Source organism: Fukomys damarensis, unplaced genomic scaffold (genome assembly GCF_012274545.1).
Source record: "Fukomys damarensis isolate Sample0158 unplaced genomic scaffold, DMR_v1.0_HiC HiC_scaffold_39, whole genome shotgun sequence".
Taxonomy (NCBI): Eukaryota; Metazoa; Chordata; class Mammalia; order Rodentia; family Bathyergidae; genus Fukomys; species Fukomys damarensis.
In genome coordinates this window covers 14,300,126-14,315,669 of record NW_022900951.1, presented here as the reverse complement: position 1 = coordinate 14,315,669, position 15,544 = coordinate 14,300,126, and the positions used below count along the sequence as shown (strand labels likewise).

At 38.6% G+C, this 15,544-nt stretch overlaps 1 protein-coding gene across 1 annotated transcript in view; it reads left to right on the top strand.

Moving 5' to 3' along the window:
* Positions 1 to 15,339, top strand: part of Bend2 (BEN domain containing 2) — a 50,847-nt gene extending 35,508 nt beyond the window's left edge. Inside the window, exons 10-12 of the mRNA XM_010643685.1 lie at positions 1,238 to 1,369; positions 11,540 to 11,743; positions 14,495 to 15,339. Coding sequence (XP_010641987.1) covers positions 1,238 to 1,369; positions 11,540 to 11,743; positions 14,495 to 14,628 — 470 coding nt within the window. The 3' untranslated portion in view covers positions 14,629 to 15,339. The remainder of the gene's footprint in view (positions 1 to 1,237; positions 1,370 to 11,539; positions 11,744 to 14,494) is intronic.
* Positions 15,340 to 15,544: the final 205 nt, after the last annotated feature.

The window sequence follows — 15,544 nt, the reverse complement described above, 5'->3', positions numbered from 1 at the left end:
TTTTTTTTTTTTTTTTTGTGATACCGGGGGTCGAACTTAGGACCTTGTCTTTTTTTACTTTTTGAGATAGGGTCTTGGTAAGTTGCTAAATTGCCCAGGTTGGGCTTAAACTTGTGATTCTCCTGCCTCAGATTCCCAGCATGCTGAAATTACAGGCATATGTCATCATATCTGGCTTCATTTGTTTTTGTTTCTTTTGTTTGTCATTACTGTATTTCTCTTTCTTGCCTTTCTTTAGGTTGAGTAGTTTTTAGTATTCCATTTTGATTTGTTTATTACTTTGAGAGTATTATTTTGCATAGGTTTCCCAGTGGTTGTTCCAGATTATTATATACATATATCACTTATGACAGTCTGTTGGTATGAACATTTTGCCACTTGGAATAAGGTTTTCTTTTCTTTCTTTGTTTTTCAGATAAGGTCTCACTAGTCCAGGCTGGACTCCAACTTGCTATGTTGCTCAGGCTGTCCTTGCACTCATAATTCTCCTGCCTTAGCCTCCCAGGTGTGTGTCACCATGCCTGGCTTGGAGTAAAGTTCTAAAATTTTGATTCTTCTTAAGTCCCTTTGCCCTCCCCACTTTTAAGTTTCATTGGCTTAGGTTTCAGATGGAGTTTTTATTTTGGTCTCAGTAATTCCATATGATTTAGAAAATTCATGATAGTTTTTTATTTACCTATATTTCTGCTCTTCCTTTCTATTGCTAAGTAGTAGTCTGTGGAATAGATTTATCACAGTTTGTTTGACCATTCATCATTGAAGGACATTTCAGTTGTTTTTTTCTTTGGGTTGTCACATATAATGCTGCTAAGAGCACTCATGCTGCATTTTATGTTAGCATGGACTTTTATTTTTCTAAGATAAGTACCCAAGAGTGAAATTACTAGGTTATGTGGAATTGCAGATATATTTTTTTAAAGAAACTGACAAACTGTTCCATTGTAGCTATTTCATTTTTACACCTCTCCCAGTAATATATGAATGATCTAGTTTTTCCATATTCATATTTCTGTTCTTCCTTTTTCTTGATGCTCCAGGAGTCCTAACATCATCATAATTTTCCCATCTGAAGACCTCCCTTGAGCTATTCTTTGAGAGTAGGTGTACTGGTAACAAATACTTTTACTTTTCTCTTTTGTCTTGTATGTGTATTTCCCTCTCATAGCCAAAAAACAGTTCTTGCCGGATAAAGAATTTACAGTTGAGAGCTTGTTTCTTTTAACATTTTTACTTACAGAAACATCAGTAGAAACAGGAACCAATATGAAAAGTAACTCTGGCAGGAAGAATCGCCCAAAGTTAATGAGAAATTATGGAGGTCAACATCCTTTCTCATCATCTGTTTGTCCTCTTCATCGTTTTAGTTTTGGTAAGTCTGAAATGACACCTATTACAAGTAGCATTGTTTAACGTACATTCATTAGCATTTTTCCTACAAGCTAGTGGAAGCAGTTTGTTTCTTATTTTGAGGGCTGGTTTGAGGTGATACAATAACGACTTGCATTTATTGAATGCATTTTATGTATAAGGCATTGTGGTGATCAACTGACATACTTCTCTCTTAATACTCACAATGACCCCATGATGTGTTGGCATTTTTATTACTCAAATCTCTGAGTTCACAAAACAGATGAATGACACTTGCTGAACTCTGCCTCAGTTATCTTTAACCTTAAAGCTCATGTTGCTCACCATTCCACTGTACAACCTGCCAAGCCACAGTGGTAGAGATGAGGGGACTCAAGACTCTGGTCTCTAAGGGCATGCCTTCCAAATATTTTATAGTTCCTTTTGGTCTTCATTTCTTAGTCCTTATCTGTAATTATACTCTAGAACAGAAGTCAGCAAACTTTTATCTGTAAAAGGCTAGATAGTATTTATGTCTGAACTGCTTACCTCTGCTGTTGTAACAAAAAAGCAACCAGGGATGATGGGCCAGTGGACAAGTGTGGCTGCATACTTGTGCATCTTCATTTATACAAACTAGCATTGAGATTAGCTTGGGGACTGCAGTTTGCTGACTCCTGTCTTAGAGAGCAGCCTTTCCTTTAAATTGTTTTATTACTAAAACTAGAAGAAATAGTGAAAAGTTGTACTCTGTACTAAAATGAGCACACTGGTGTAATGTTACAATGGTAAGTTGGCGGAGACTTTCTGAACGTTAGTTTGTGTAAAAATCCACTAACATATTTATGCCAGTTGATTTAGTAATCCCACTTTTATCTAAAGCTATAATAAAAATGTTTACATTAAAATTTTGGTATAAGAATGTCCTTTTAGGGGCTGGGGATGTGGCTCAACCGCACAGCGCCTGCCTCGCATGCATGAGGCTTGAGTTCTATTCCTAGAACCAAAAAAAAAAAAAAAAAAAAAAAAAAAGAAAGAAAAGAATGGTCTTTTATAGAATCGTGGAAAACTGGCGACAATAGAGAATTAGTTAAGTGACTTCTGCTGTATCCATTGTCTTAGTTACTTTCTCATAGCTGCACCCAACATGTACACTTTAAAGGAGGAAAGGCTTATTTTGGCTCGCAGTTTGTAGAGGTTTCAGTCCATAGTTGACTGGCTCCAAGGGTAACATGATAGAGCCATAGCAAGCAAGAAGCAGTGAGCCCTCAAGGGAAGAGGAGGGAGTAGGAAGGATATATACTTCCAGGACACACCCTCAGTGACCTACCTCCTCCAACCAGGCTTTACCTCCCAACATCACACCCCACTATAAACCCATCAGTAGACTAATCTAGCACCACACACCCACACTAAACCAGTCATCCGCCAAAAGCCCCACCTATGAGCACATAAAACTTTGAGGTACATTTAGATACAAACCATAACATTCCGCCCCTGGCCCCCCAAAGACTCATGTGCATCTCTTGGTGCAAAATGCATTTAGTCTATTTCTAAAAGTTGCCAAAGTCCTAACAGTTTCAGCATTGCTGAAAAGTCTAAGACCAAAGTCTCCCCTGAGATTTAAGGTAAACTCTTAGCTGTGAGCCCCTGTAAAAATGAAAAGAAAGTTAAACTCTTCAAAGACACAATGGCCCAGAATAAACATTCCCATTCCAAAAGGTAGAAATAGAAGGACAGAAAGGAATGGAACCAAAGTAAGACCAAGATTCAGCAGGGTAAACATTAAATCCCATAGTTCCATGTCCAGCACCCAGGGCAATCTGTGGCAAAATGTGAACTCTAAACCACTTGTGTGGCTCTGCCTGTATTCAACGCAGGTGGTTGCAGCTCTCACTGCTTTTCTTTTGGGCTGGCTTTGTTCACCCCTTGAAGCTTTCCTCAGATGACCCATACTCCTTGTTTTTCCAGTATCCCAGGATCACTATAACACTGTAGGCTTCCCTCTCATAGCTTCACAAACTGCCCTGTGAGGAGCACACTGCGTGGCCTTCCAGGCCTTCTGCTGAAACCATGGCCTTCCTGATAGCACAACTCTTGCATTCTGCATGCATGCAAACCAGCACCATGTGGATGATGCCAATGTCTTTCACCAGCTGGAGAGGTAGCTGAACCTTTTTGCATCTTGCTGGTAGTTGCAGAGGCCTCTGAATGCCTAGATGGGTGAGCAAGTTAACCTGAATCTGCTAGGCTGCCCCCATTCTGGAAATGATGCCCTGAGGCCCTCTTTTCAAAGCAAAGTCTTTCACTTTTGTAATTTTGAGCCTGGGTGGGGGTCCTGCTGGTTCCTGTGATATCCTCAGGCTATCCTTTCTATTGTCCTTGTCCAAAGTATATGGATTCATTTTAATGCTAATTTCTTCGGCAACCAAGCTCTCTTCTGCTCTATCTGGCCCCAACTTTACCAGAACTTCTTTTCTGGCCAAACTCAAAACATTTAAAATTATTCTGCTGCACATGTGCTCTTGATTCTCAAGAGCTAGCTAAAAGCTAGCTGAAAGCCCCCAATAGTAGCCATCACCACTGTCTCAACATTAAACTGCCTTGGAATTTCTTCTGCCAGATTAGTCCACCATTCTTAATTTTAGTCTCTAACAATGTTTCCAGACATGAGCAAAACACAGACATGTTTTCAGCTGGAGCATATCGTACATGGCCTGAAGTCTAACTGACAACATATCCCTTGTTCCCAACTAAAACCTCCTAAACCTTGTCTTTACTGGCTGCATTTCTGTCAGCATTCTGGTTTTCTAAGCTCTTACCATAATATCCCATCAAGATCAACTTAAAGCTTTCTAGGGCTGCTTCTTAAGCCAGCATCTCCAAACCTTTACAAACTCTTCCAATGAGCCAGTTCTAAAGGTGTCTGAACCATATAGCTAGGTCACAGCAATGACTTCTCTGGTACCAAAATCTGTTTTAGTTACTTTCTTATATAGGTACAGAATACTTGATACCCACAAGTTAAAGAAGGAAAGGTTTATTTAGGCTCACAGTTTTTAGAGGTTTCAGTCCATAGTCCATTGACTCTAAGCAGTGTGGCATGGCAGAGGAGGAAGAGTTCTTAACATGGTGATGAGAAGCAAGGATGGAGCAAGGGAGTAGGAAGGGTATGAACTTCCAGGCCACAACCTCAGTGACCTTCCTCCTCCAACCAGGCTTCACCTTCCAACATCACACCCCACTATAAACCAATCACTGGAGTAATCCAGTACCACACACCCATGATCCAGTATCACATACGCACAATCCAGTCACCTCCCCAAATCCCTCCTATGAGCATGTGTGGCTTTGGGGGACATTTTAGATATAAAACATAGCACTGTGGCATATAAGGCCATAAAGAATAATGTTTGAGAACATGGAATCTTGAGTGTAACTGCCTGGTGGGTTCACATCTCAGCTCTATATCTTACTAACCTGTGACCTTCAGCTACTTTTCAATCTAAATATTAGTTCCTTCAGCTGTGAAGTAACAAAACTAACAGTACCCATGTCATAGAATTCTGATGATCAATGGGATAGTGCATTTAGAGCTCTTAATGCAATATCCAGAATGTAAGTATGATGTAAATGTCACCTGTCAGGGAAATCATGATAACAGGTGTATTAGTCAGCTTTTCTGTCACTGAGGCACAATATCCAAACTTCAGAAGTTAAAGGGGGAGAGGTGTAATTTGGCTCATGGTTTCCATGGAATTGAGTATGTGGTCAGCTGGCGCTAATGCAGAAACATCATGGTGATAGGGTACGGGCAAACAAAAATGCTTATTTCATGTGAGCTGGGTACCAGAGTGGGAGAACAGTGCCAACAAAGAAGGGACGAAGGACCAGATATAGACCCTAAGGTCATACCTCCCTGACCTACATAGACACACCCAGAAGTGTGCTCCACCAATCCCAGGGTGAATTTCAAAGACAGTCAAGTTGACACTGCACTCTTAACTGCCATGTCCTATTCTTGGATGCCTCTGCCCATGGGAATGGGGAAATATCTTCCCCTGTAAAGATAATCTCATCAAAATTTAGGAATTCAATGTTTCCAGCCTCATCAAGTTCTTCCTCAAATCTCCATCTCAATTTACAGGATCCCATTCTTTTCCAAACAGTGCCCTCAACTTCTACAGATACCCTTCATGGCTGAGCATTTAACATGTGCTATAATTTAGTGAATTGTATGATGAGGGCTTATGTTTGGTTATTTACAACTACTTCAGGTTTATGGCTAAAGGAAAGAAGATTTTCCTTCAGGAAATACCTTAGAAGCCTTTAGATCATTTGTGTATGTATGGAGCTTGTAATTTGAGTTTTTGACCCCATTATTTTCCTTTGTTACTTTGTCCAGAGATGGATGCTAAGAGTAATCAGCCGACATTATATTTCTTACTCTTCCAAAAATGTTCAAAAGCATTGTGTATAGAATTACTAAATTCCTTGCATCTCATAAGTGGTGAATTAGGATAATCTAATGGATCTATGCTGTGTATTACTTTAAATAGTTCACACCATAGACTATCAGTACTCTCTATCAGAAGGAGAGCTCATGACAACTTTAGGTCTTATCAAATAAGAGAGCCAACTCTAAGAACCTTGAAATGGATTAGGGAAATTCATCCTTAAAATCCTGTGTCTCTAGAACCACTCTTGGTACTAAAATCTGTATTGGTGAGGGTTCTCTAGAGTATTGAGATCAATAGAAAATATATGTATAATTATACAAGGAGATTTATTAGGTAAACTTACAGGAACAGAGGTGGGAGAGTCCACAATGGCTGTCTTGGCAGACCCTGACTTTATAACTTTGTGATATATAATAGGTAATAACTGCTAAGGAATAAAATTTGTCCGTAGACTGATGGACTAAGACAAGCCCTGTTGATGTTGGTTGCTTATGGTAAGTAATAAGTCAGTTTTTTAGTGCTGAAACTTGATACAAAGAAATAAAGAACTCAAGTAAGTAAAGAGTGTAAGAATAAAACCAGACTTTTCAGTGCTAGTGACTGACAATAGTGAAATAGGACCTCATGGTTAATCCACTTCCAGAAATTTTGTATTGAGGCCCTAGAATGCATTGGCACTGAAGACACCCCAAGGAAAAAGTATTCTGCCCACAAGGAGCTCACGGTCCAGAATGGGACATATCAGCAGCAGCAGAAATTCCAGGCCAATGTGGTAATAATGACAGGAAGCTCACAGAGCAGAACACCTTCTTTGAGGAAGTTCCAGTAAGTTTTGCTAAGGACAGACATGCGAATCAGAAGACTTCTTAGCTAGGTAAAGGGTATAGGAGAGATGTTTATGGGCAATTTATGTTTATGGGGTAAGTGCACAGGAAGATAAAGTGTGGTGTCATAATGTTTGCAGCGAGTCTATTTTCTCTTTACAAGTTGCCTTTTCTTTTTAGTTCTGACTTATCCATTGAATTACTAGTCTTAGCACCTTGCACTATTTGGCTTTTGATTAAACACTTTTTAAAAGCATCAAGATAAGATGTTAGTATTGACCTCCTAGGTTAGTGTTTTAGGGTAATTCCTGTGAGAAGAAATACACGTATTCTGCAGAGCATCCCCATTGGGTGAAACTTTTAAACTCAGAATGAGGTAGGGAGAAGAATGGCAATTAGTAATAGAAAAAGTCTGTATTTATTTTAAATAAAATTTTCTTACTCTTTTTTGTTAATTTCATTTCTAATTTTCCTGAATACATTCTGCCCTTTGCAGAATATCTGGCAGCACTTTTTATCAACTTTGATTTGAGTGAATGTGGAAAAGACTGAAAAGCCTGTATTTCCCTATCAGTTCTCTGATTTGCTGTTTAGGTTCTAAAGCCAAAAGTACTTCAGTAAGTTATTTTTCATCAAGTATGTTAACTGCTTCACAAGTCCATACTGTATACAACTGCATAACTGATGGTATAACACACAGAATCTTTTGGCCATGTGCTAAACATTTCATTTACTTAAGGGGACAGGAGATGTTCTTTCAAAGGCATAGTTCCTGTTTCACTACTTGACTTTTATACACTATAAAATAACCTAAAGAAAAATCAAATATAGTGTTATGATTAGTACACTTGAAATGAAGGCTTATGATGGAAAACGTTTCAGCTACAGAGATGTTTAGAAAATCTTTTTCAGTATCTCACCAAGTAACATGAAAAGGAACCAACTGTGTATGTTCCTTGACTGTGTTTCATTGGTGGCTGAGGACCTCAAGGCAGGCCTTTCCTTACTTGTTCCCTGCCAGTGATGGTGGAATATGGTAAAAATAATGATTGTCATGAGGTTAAACTATCACAAATATTTTACACCCTACATAGTTAAAATGGTAACAGGAATCTGATTTGTTTCTCAACCAGTTTGTCTTCAAAATACATTAGAGACTTTTTATATCCTAAAAAAGCCATTAGGGAAGAATGTCATATCTATTGTCTTCTCCTGATAAAGTATTTAACTTAATGACGATTTCTAATTTCTACCAACCTCTCTAAAACCCCACTTTATTCTTGCTATGGCTAGTTATTCTTACCTCCTGGAGTAAGTTTATGGAAACTCTTTGCCAAGAATATTTGTAGCTGAACTTATGTTTTCCTGGTGAACGGTTTGATTTCAGTGATAGCTCAAGCACCATCTGTCTAAAACCAGTCTGCTTATTTTTAACATTCCATTTTATAGCTTTCAAAAACTGCACCCAAAATTTGCATGTAAAATTAAGATGCTGCCTGGAAAATGATAATTTGCCTGTGTGCTTGTGCATCAGAAGAGAGGCAACATCTGCCAGGTGCCTGCTGTATGCTTGACAAATAACTGAATAGGTTCTTGACACTCAAAGTGGATCCTTGGCCCCAAAGCAGCAGCAGCTCAGGATAGTTTGAAAGTGCAGTCCTTGGTCTCTACATCAGACTCACTGAGGCAGAATTTACCTTTTAGCAAGACCCTTCAGGTAGTTTGTGAGCACACTAAAGTTTGAGAAGCCCCAACTTAGGGCAGTCATTGTTACTCCTGGATGAATATTAAAACCACATAAGACCTTTTTAAAAAACATTACTCTTGCCAATTCTCTTCCACCACCAGATTCTGGTTGAATTCCCTGAGAGTGTTGCTGTTTTTTAAAAAAAGATTCCAAAGGTAATTCAGATGTATAGCCAGATTAGAAATCCACTAGGGAAAGAGAAAATAAAACATTAAAAACAAGCACAAATTGTCATCCCCAAGAAACCTGTTTACTCATTTATTTGTGGAATATTTGTCAGGCACTTACTTTGTGCCAGTAATTATTGTTCAGTTCATCAGACAGAGCTACCAGGTCCCCGAGAAGCAGCAAGTCATGGCAGCGTGAGGGAGCATCCACACCTCTGCTTCCTTTCAGGTAGTATTGTGGCACACAGTATTTATATAATGTCAGCCCACCATTGTGGAGCTGTTGCTTCCCTACCAATCTACAAGTTCCTGGTAGATGCTGGAGCATGTACAGAATTCCTCATTTAATGACCTACCTGTTTAACAATTGTTCACAACCCACCACTTGGACTTACAACTCACATTTGGACTTATGTCACGGGAATGTGAGTAGCAGTGCTGCCTTATGGTAGCTTCTTTATAGTAAAGTATTGTAATTTTTGCTGACTATGTATGGTACAGTATTGTAGTTTTATGTTCTGTTGTATATTACAGTAAGAGTTATGCAAGTAAAAGCAAAGTCATCAGGTTGAGGTTTTCTTTGACAGTTTCTTTGTGCTGAATACTGTAATGTACATACTATATATAATTTCTCATTTAGCAGATGCTATGGCTTGTATCTGGATTTTCCCCCAAGTACCATGTGGTTATAGGTAGAGCTTTTCAGAGGTGGCTGGATCTAGGGTGTGTGATGCTGAGTTTTAGGATGTGATACCGGTTTTGATTCATGGTGCAATGCTAGGATTAAGGGTGTTAGGACTAAGGGTATGAGTGCTAGGGTGGGTAGCCCAGTTACAATATAAGGGATGGAAAGAGGGCCGCTGTTGTTACTTGCTGCTACTTCACTATTTCACTGCTTTGCTGCCTTCTGCCTGCCATAAATGGTTTATCCTCTGTGATGCTGCTCTGCCATGTCACCCTTTCTTGGAGCCAGCCAACTATGAACTGAGAACTCTACAAACTATGAGCCAGAATAAACTTTTCCCCTTTTAACTTTGCTTGTCAGCAACAAGAAGAGTAACTAAGACAGTCACAAGAATGGAAATGGGTTGTTAAATGAAGGGTGTTTGTACATACTTTGTTATTATGAGACTTGATTTATACATTGCTGACAAAAATAAAGACCCCCCCAACCCCATTACACCAATATCTGTACACATACTTGAAGGGCTGGTGGTGGTGAGGATAGTTCTCAGTTGTCTCCATACAAGGGCCTTAGAAATAAGAGAAAATAGGAATTCTGTGCAGATCAGTAATACTAAACCTGGCAGCAGTGATAATGCAGTTATCGCTCCTGGATCACTAGGTAAATTTAAAAAATAAATAATTGTGGTGGATTATGGATCTGGGTGATGTGTTCAGGGGATTCACCATGTTAATCTCTATTTTTATATATGTTGGAAAAAATTTCATAAGTTGAAGCTATTTAACCTCATATTAATGAGCTAATACAATATAGATGCTTGGTTCTAAAACTGGTCATTTGTAAGGTTAAGCTGAATCTGTTATTTTTCCTGTGGAGAGCGGCTTTTTACCCACTCATCTGAGTAGTGTAAACTCTCAGATGAGGCACCAGCCTCTGCAGGTGAAGGGGAAGGAGCTGCAGCTGGGATCAGCTGGAAGTTCAAATTCTCTGTGTGCCGGCACAGTGCTTATGCTCAGCAGTAGTTTATGGCATGAATTAATGAATCCCATTCTTCAGAATGTTGCATTCCCACTGCCAGCTGTCTTTTGAAGTTACATCCTGCTTTCATTTGGTTCTGTAAGGGACAGTTCCACCAACCCCTTAGTGTACTGCTGGCCTTTAGCATCATCACTAAGTGTCCCTGAGGTGGCAAACTTTATTGTGTCTCTACCCTGTCTCATATCAACCTTCAGTAGAATATTACCTTCGATCCTGTATAAACTGAATTATTGAAGTGGTACATTTTATTTTTCCAATATAAAAGTAATCAAACTGCTGAATCTGTTAAGGTTGTACACATTGTAGAAACAGACTGGCTAAATTAAACAAAAATCAACAGATAACTAGCTCCTGTACTTACAGAAGCAAAGCACAAACCAAGCCCATCGTAGGTAGGAGGTAGGCCCCAAGAGTGGCCCCAAGGCTATGGGAAAGAAAAAGTATCTCATCTGGGGAGCTTGGGTTACAGGTTTTATACAGAGCTCTGTCTGGGAACAGGTCAACTAAGCATATCGCTATGAATTGCAGAGAGATGAAGATAAATTATAGAATTGAGAATTGAAAAGCTTAACATTTATTTTGTTAGCTCAGATATATCTAAAATATATTTGAGATGAATCATCAGCAAGTGCATTGATTTATAAAATGAAGGGTTTAATACTAAGTAGAAAACCTACATTTTAAAAAAATTAAAATATTTCAGTAAGAATCATGGTGCTTATTTTGGGAATAGCTTTTTTTTGGTACCAGGGATTAAACTCGGGTCCTTGTGCTTGTGTGGCAGATGGCAGCACCACTGAGCTAAATCTTCGGCCCTGAGAAAAGCTTTTCTTATAAGTAGAAAACAGTAATTAAAACTACTTAGAATTTATTAGTAAATGTAATTTTAAAACTTATTGTATCTTCCTTTTGAACAATGAGAACATGCATAATCACATTATCAGTGATTTCTGTCTCATTTCTCTTTGCTACCTCACAGATTCTCAAGTCTAAAAATTCAGAAAAATCACCAGGTATGGTGGCTCATGCCTGTAATCCCAGCATTTTGGAAGGCTGAGGCAGGAAGATTGCAGGGTGGAGCCTAGGCTGGACCTTGACTCAAAATAAAAATTAAAAAAGGGATGTAGCTTAGTGTGAAACAAAAGACCCTGGCTTCAGTCCCTGGTACCCCCCCCCCAAAATCAGAAAAATCAGCCTTTTTGTTAAAGCCTTTTAAAAAATGCAACGTATCATCCACTGTGAAAATTGATGCCTTTCTTTTTTACTTCTAGGATATATTGGATATCCATTCAGATGTATAAAGATACCAAATTCAGTGATAGATGTAGCGAAATCCATGTGTCGCCCGGAGCACTCAGCCAAATACCTTCTCCACCACCTGTTCACAGATGATGTCCTGATCAGAAGTAACGTTTATGGCAGTTTGGAGCAAGGCCTGTGTGCTCTTGACTCCAACAGGATTAATGCCCTCCGAGGTTTGTTACGTGTAGAGTATGTTGGAATAAATACAAGCCAGTTGTTTTGGGGAAGAAAGCCAGAAAGAAGAATCCATCTAGCTTGTGTATGTTTTGAGGAGAGGTGGTACTTGTGTACCAAGTCCCTTGTTAGAGAATAACAAAATTCATTAATTGTACTTCTTTTTGCATTTGGATTCTTAGGGCAAATTGCTCTGCCTTGAATGGCTTCATTGTGACAGCAAAGGGGTTATTGACTAACTCCCTGCTCTCTCCTCCCTGCTGAGAGTATGGAAACTCAAACACCTTCATTGAGGCTTAATGTCAAAGTTGAAAGGCCTCATCAGTTTGCAGAAGTGCAAACAATACCACAACAGGTTAATTTGCTAGTTTTTTAAAATGAATATTAGCTCAGTATGGTCTCTATCTATGGCATATGTATGAAGTAAGAAAGCTTCTAAAAGCAATTGTATGAAATCTTAAATTTGGACAAAGTAGGAAGCAGAGTATTTTCTTATGTTTCTGGTATTCAGAAAGACATAGCTCTGAACCCCACCTAACCTAATTTCAGTTGGTTCCTCCTTCGTATACAGCAAATTGAAACAACATTGTGTTTTATACTAAACTAAAGAAGCTCTGCTTACAACTCCTTTTGTAAGCATTTGCTATCATCTGACCTAATTTTTTCCACTTTTTAAAATTTTACTGCAACTTGTAGTAAAAAAAAAATCTTAACATGTAGAGAGAGATATCTCCATCTGAAGCATCTGAGTTGGCGAAGAAGCATTCTATCCAACCTTTTCCTTTTTAAGTCTTATACTTTTATAATTAAATATTGCCATGTTTTCCTGATTTGATTCTATTATTTGATTCTCTTACATTGTGCTCAAATCAATCCACAATTACCTATTACCTATTAGGTTGTTAATATACCCTACAGTGATACTTGCTTGTTTTAAGTTTATGGTCAACTAAAAGATATTTTCTCCTGTATACTGACATTTATGTAGTACTGACATTGTTAACATTTAGGCTGTTATCATGTGTAATAGTCTCTCTCACGTCACTGGGACAAAATATCTGACACCTGCAACTTAAAGGAGGCAAGGTTTATTTTGGTTCATAATCAGCTTGCTCCAAGGCAGAAGCAGCACAGTGGAGGGCCATGGCGGAGGAAAGTTGCTTACCTCATTGCAGCCAAGAAGAAGAGAGAAAGAAAGGAGAAGGCAAGGACAAGAAGCACACCCCTAGTGACCCACCTCTAACCTGGCTCCCCTTCCTAATGCACTGATGAGTATAGTGCTCCCATGATTCAATCACCAGAGACTTTGGGCGCACATGTTAGATCTAAACCAGAACATCATTTTTGCTGTTAGTATTTTTAAATATCAGTGTAGGATCTCATATTATTTCGTCGTCATTTTATCCTGTTAATATAGGTCAGCTTTCCTCACATTGTTTCTCAAAGACAGCTAGATTTGATAAGTATTTGGTGAATAATGTGCTTCTTAGTCAGATAATCAGGAAATACTTTAAGCTATTAAGCATCACAAGGGCCTCAGTGGACTCTCAATTTTAAAACATGTTTTGAATACCTTTAGCTGTCAAGCCTGCCAGCTCTGCTCAGGTCTGGCCCTCTTCTCATGCACTATCATCTCCCTCATTTATGTGCCCCACCAGAGCCACTGCTCTTAGAATCTTTGAATAACGACAGTTGTTAATGTTACCCACCTATACTGTGGAATTTCTCAAATCATTTACTATGCCATGTGTAATGTAAATCCCCCAGTGGGGACTAACATTTCCCATTTACACAATGGAGCCTTTTCCTCAAGAAAATCCTTCCAGGACTAGTGTTTTAGAGAATACACTGGACAGTTTTGGCCCTTTGTCACTGTCTGTTGCAGGCTTTGAGTTGCTGTGTTTGTCTTCCCATGTGTTAATTACCCATCCCTGCTTTGCTTCATGGGCCCATGGACAAGCCTTTCCCTAACTTCCTTTCGTTAATAAAAATATTCAGTTCAGCAAGAGAGAGCATGATACTGACCTAATACAGATGTTTCCTTTATTCTTTTGGGCATGAAAACCTTTTCACTTGGATGCATCTTACTAAAAATTTTGGATATATGGCGTATTAATGGTATTGTCCTGTTTATCACTCTATTAACCCTAGTGAAAAACAACTGAGGTTAATGTTGCAAACTAAGGCCAACTTGTAGGGGTCACTGAATTCTCTTGTAAGGGCTCAATAGTACTGAGGTAATTACATTAAAAAGTATCAAAGGCAACTCTTTTCTTCTAAGAAACATTTTTCTTCTCTATCTCTCCTTTTTTCCTCCCACTTTCTTTCAGAGTGCTCCTTGAATTATGTTACGCTGTCGTTTTCCCTTATGCAAGTCATCCTATAACTACAAGATCTAAAGACCCTCATCCCATTTGTCAGATATAAATCCAAGAGTAGCAAAAAAATTTAGCAGTTTCAGCTTCTTGCATCTCCAAGGTTGAAAACATTGCAGCCTCCTGTAGCCTATAACGGTTTAGTATGCCTGTGTTTGAGATAATAGCATGCTAGATGCACGTTTGATACATTTTAGTTAAAATTTTAAAGACACTGGGCTGGAGGTACACCTCAATGGAATACTGTGTGCTTAGCACAAGTGATAACCTGAATTTAGCCCCATAGCACCAAAAAAAAAAAAAGCAGTAGAATTAGGGGTGAATAAATTGATTTCTCTGAGAAGTAACTGTTCTGTTTTGGGATTTTATCACCAGAGTTTCTCCAAGACACCTTCCCTGTTTATGACCTAGAAGAAACTGGATGTGACTGGCAGCTGTGTGTGATCGCCATCGACAACTGTATCCGTAGTTTTAGATCTGGCCTTAAGAACACTGTGGTCGATTTATAGACGCAGTTTACAGGGAAGAATCCTTGAGAAGAGCCAGAGCCAAGAGAGAATGATGAAACCAACTCAAGTATTTGAATGTCAGCTGTGTTGTTTTTTAAAAATGTTAGATGGGCTGTAAGCGTCTCAGTTATAATTCTGAAACAAACCTTAAGAAATAGCCTAAGCTCTTTTTCTGCCTGCAAAGGGAGACAGAATTGCAATAGGAAGATATGTAATGGTTTTGTCTCATAACAAAATGATGGGTAGGATGCTGCTATGAACCTCTGATTGAGGGAATAGTAGCATATGCCTAACAGTCATCATTGTTGTTTGAATGTAGAGAGTAACATATTTAGCATTTAGTGATAGGTGAAATCTGCGTTATCAGTGAAGTACAGATAGATGGGCAGAGAGCTGTGGTTGGAAGCACAAACCACAAATCCAAGCATAGTAACTTGCATGTAATAGACATTCTGTATTTACCAAGTAAATTGAAACAACAGAGCTTAGATATAGCCTGCTAATTTAGAAGGCAGGTGTTATTTACATATGTCCAGTATACCCACTGTGGCTTTCTTATACACTCTTCAGAATCTTAGGATTGATATAACATTTATTTGACCTAAATCTTCCAGACACAAGACTTAATGTTCTTTTGATTTACTCCTGACAAGAACAGTATTCTTTTAATTACTCATGATAACATGTTGTCATAGATGTTTTCTCAGGGAGAACCCATAATATTATGTCAGGAGATGTTTTGATACCTTTTAAGTAGTTTAAGTTTAGAGTATGTCACTGTGAATAATAAGACTTTGACCAAATTTAGAATTAACCTAAAAAAAAAAAACTAACCTTATTCTTGATTTCCAAAGTGTCTGGGTGAAAGTTTTAATATTTTCTATATTTTCAGATAGATTTTACTAGTCAGAACTAA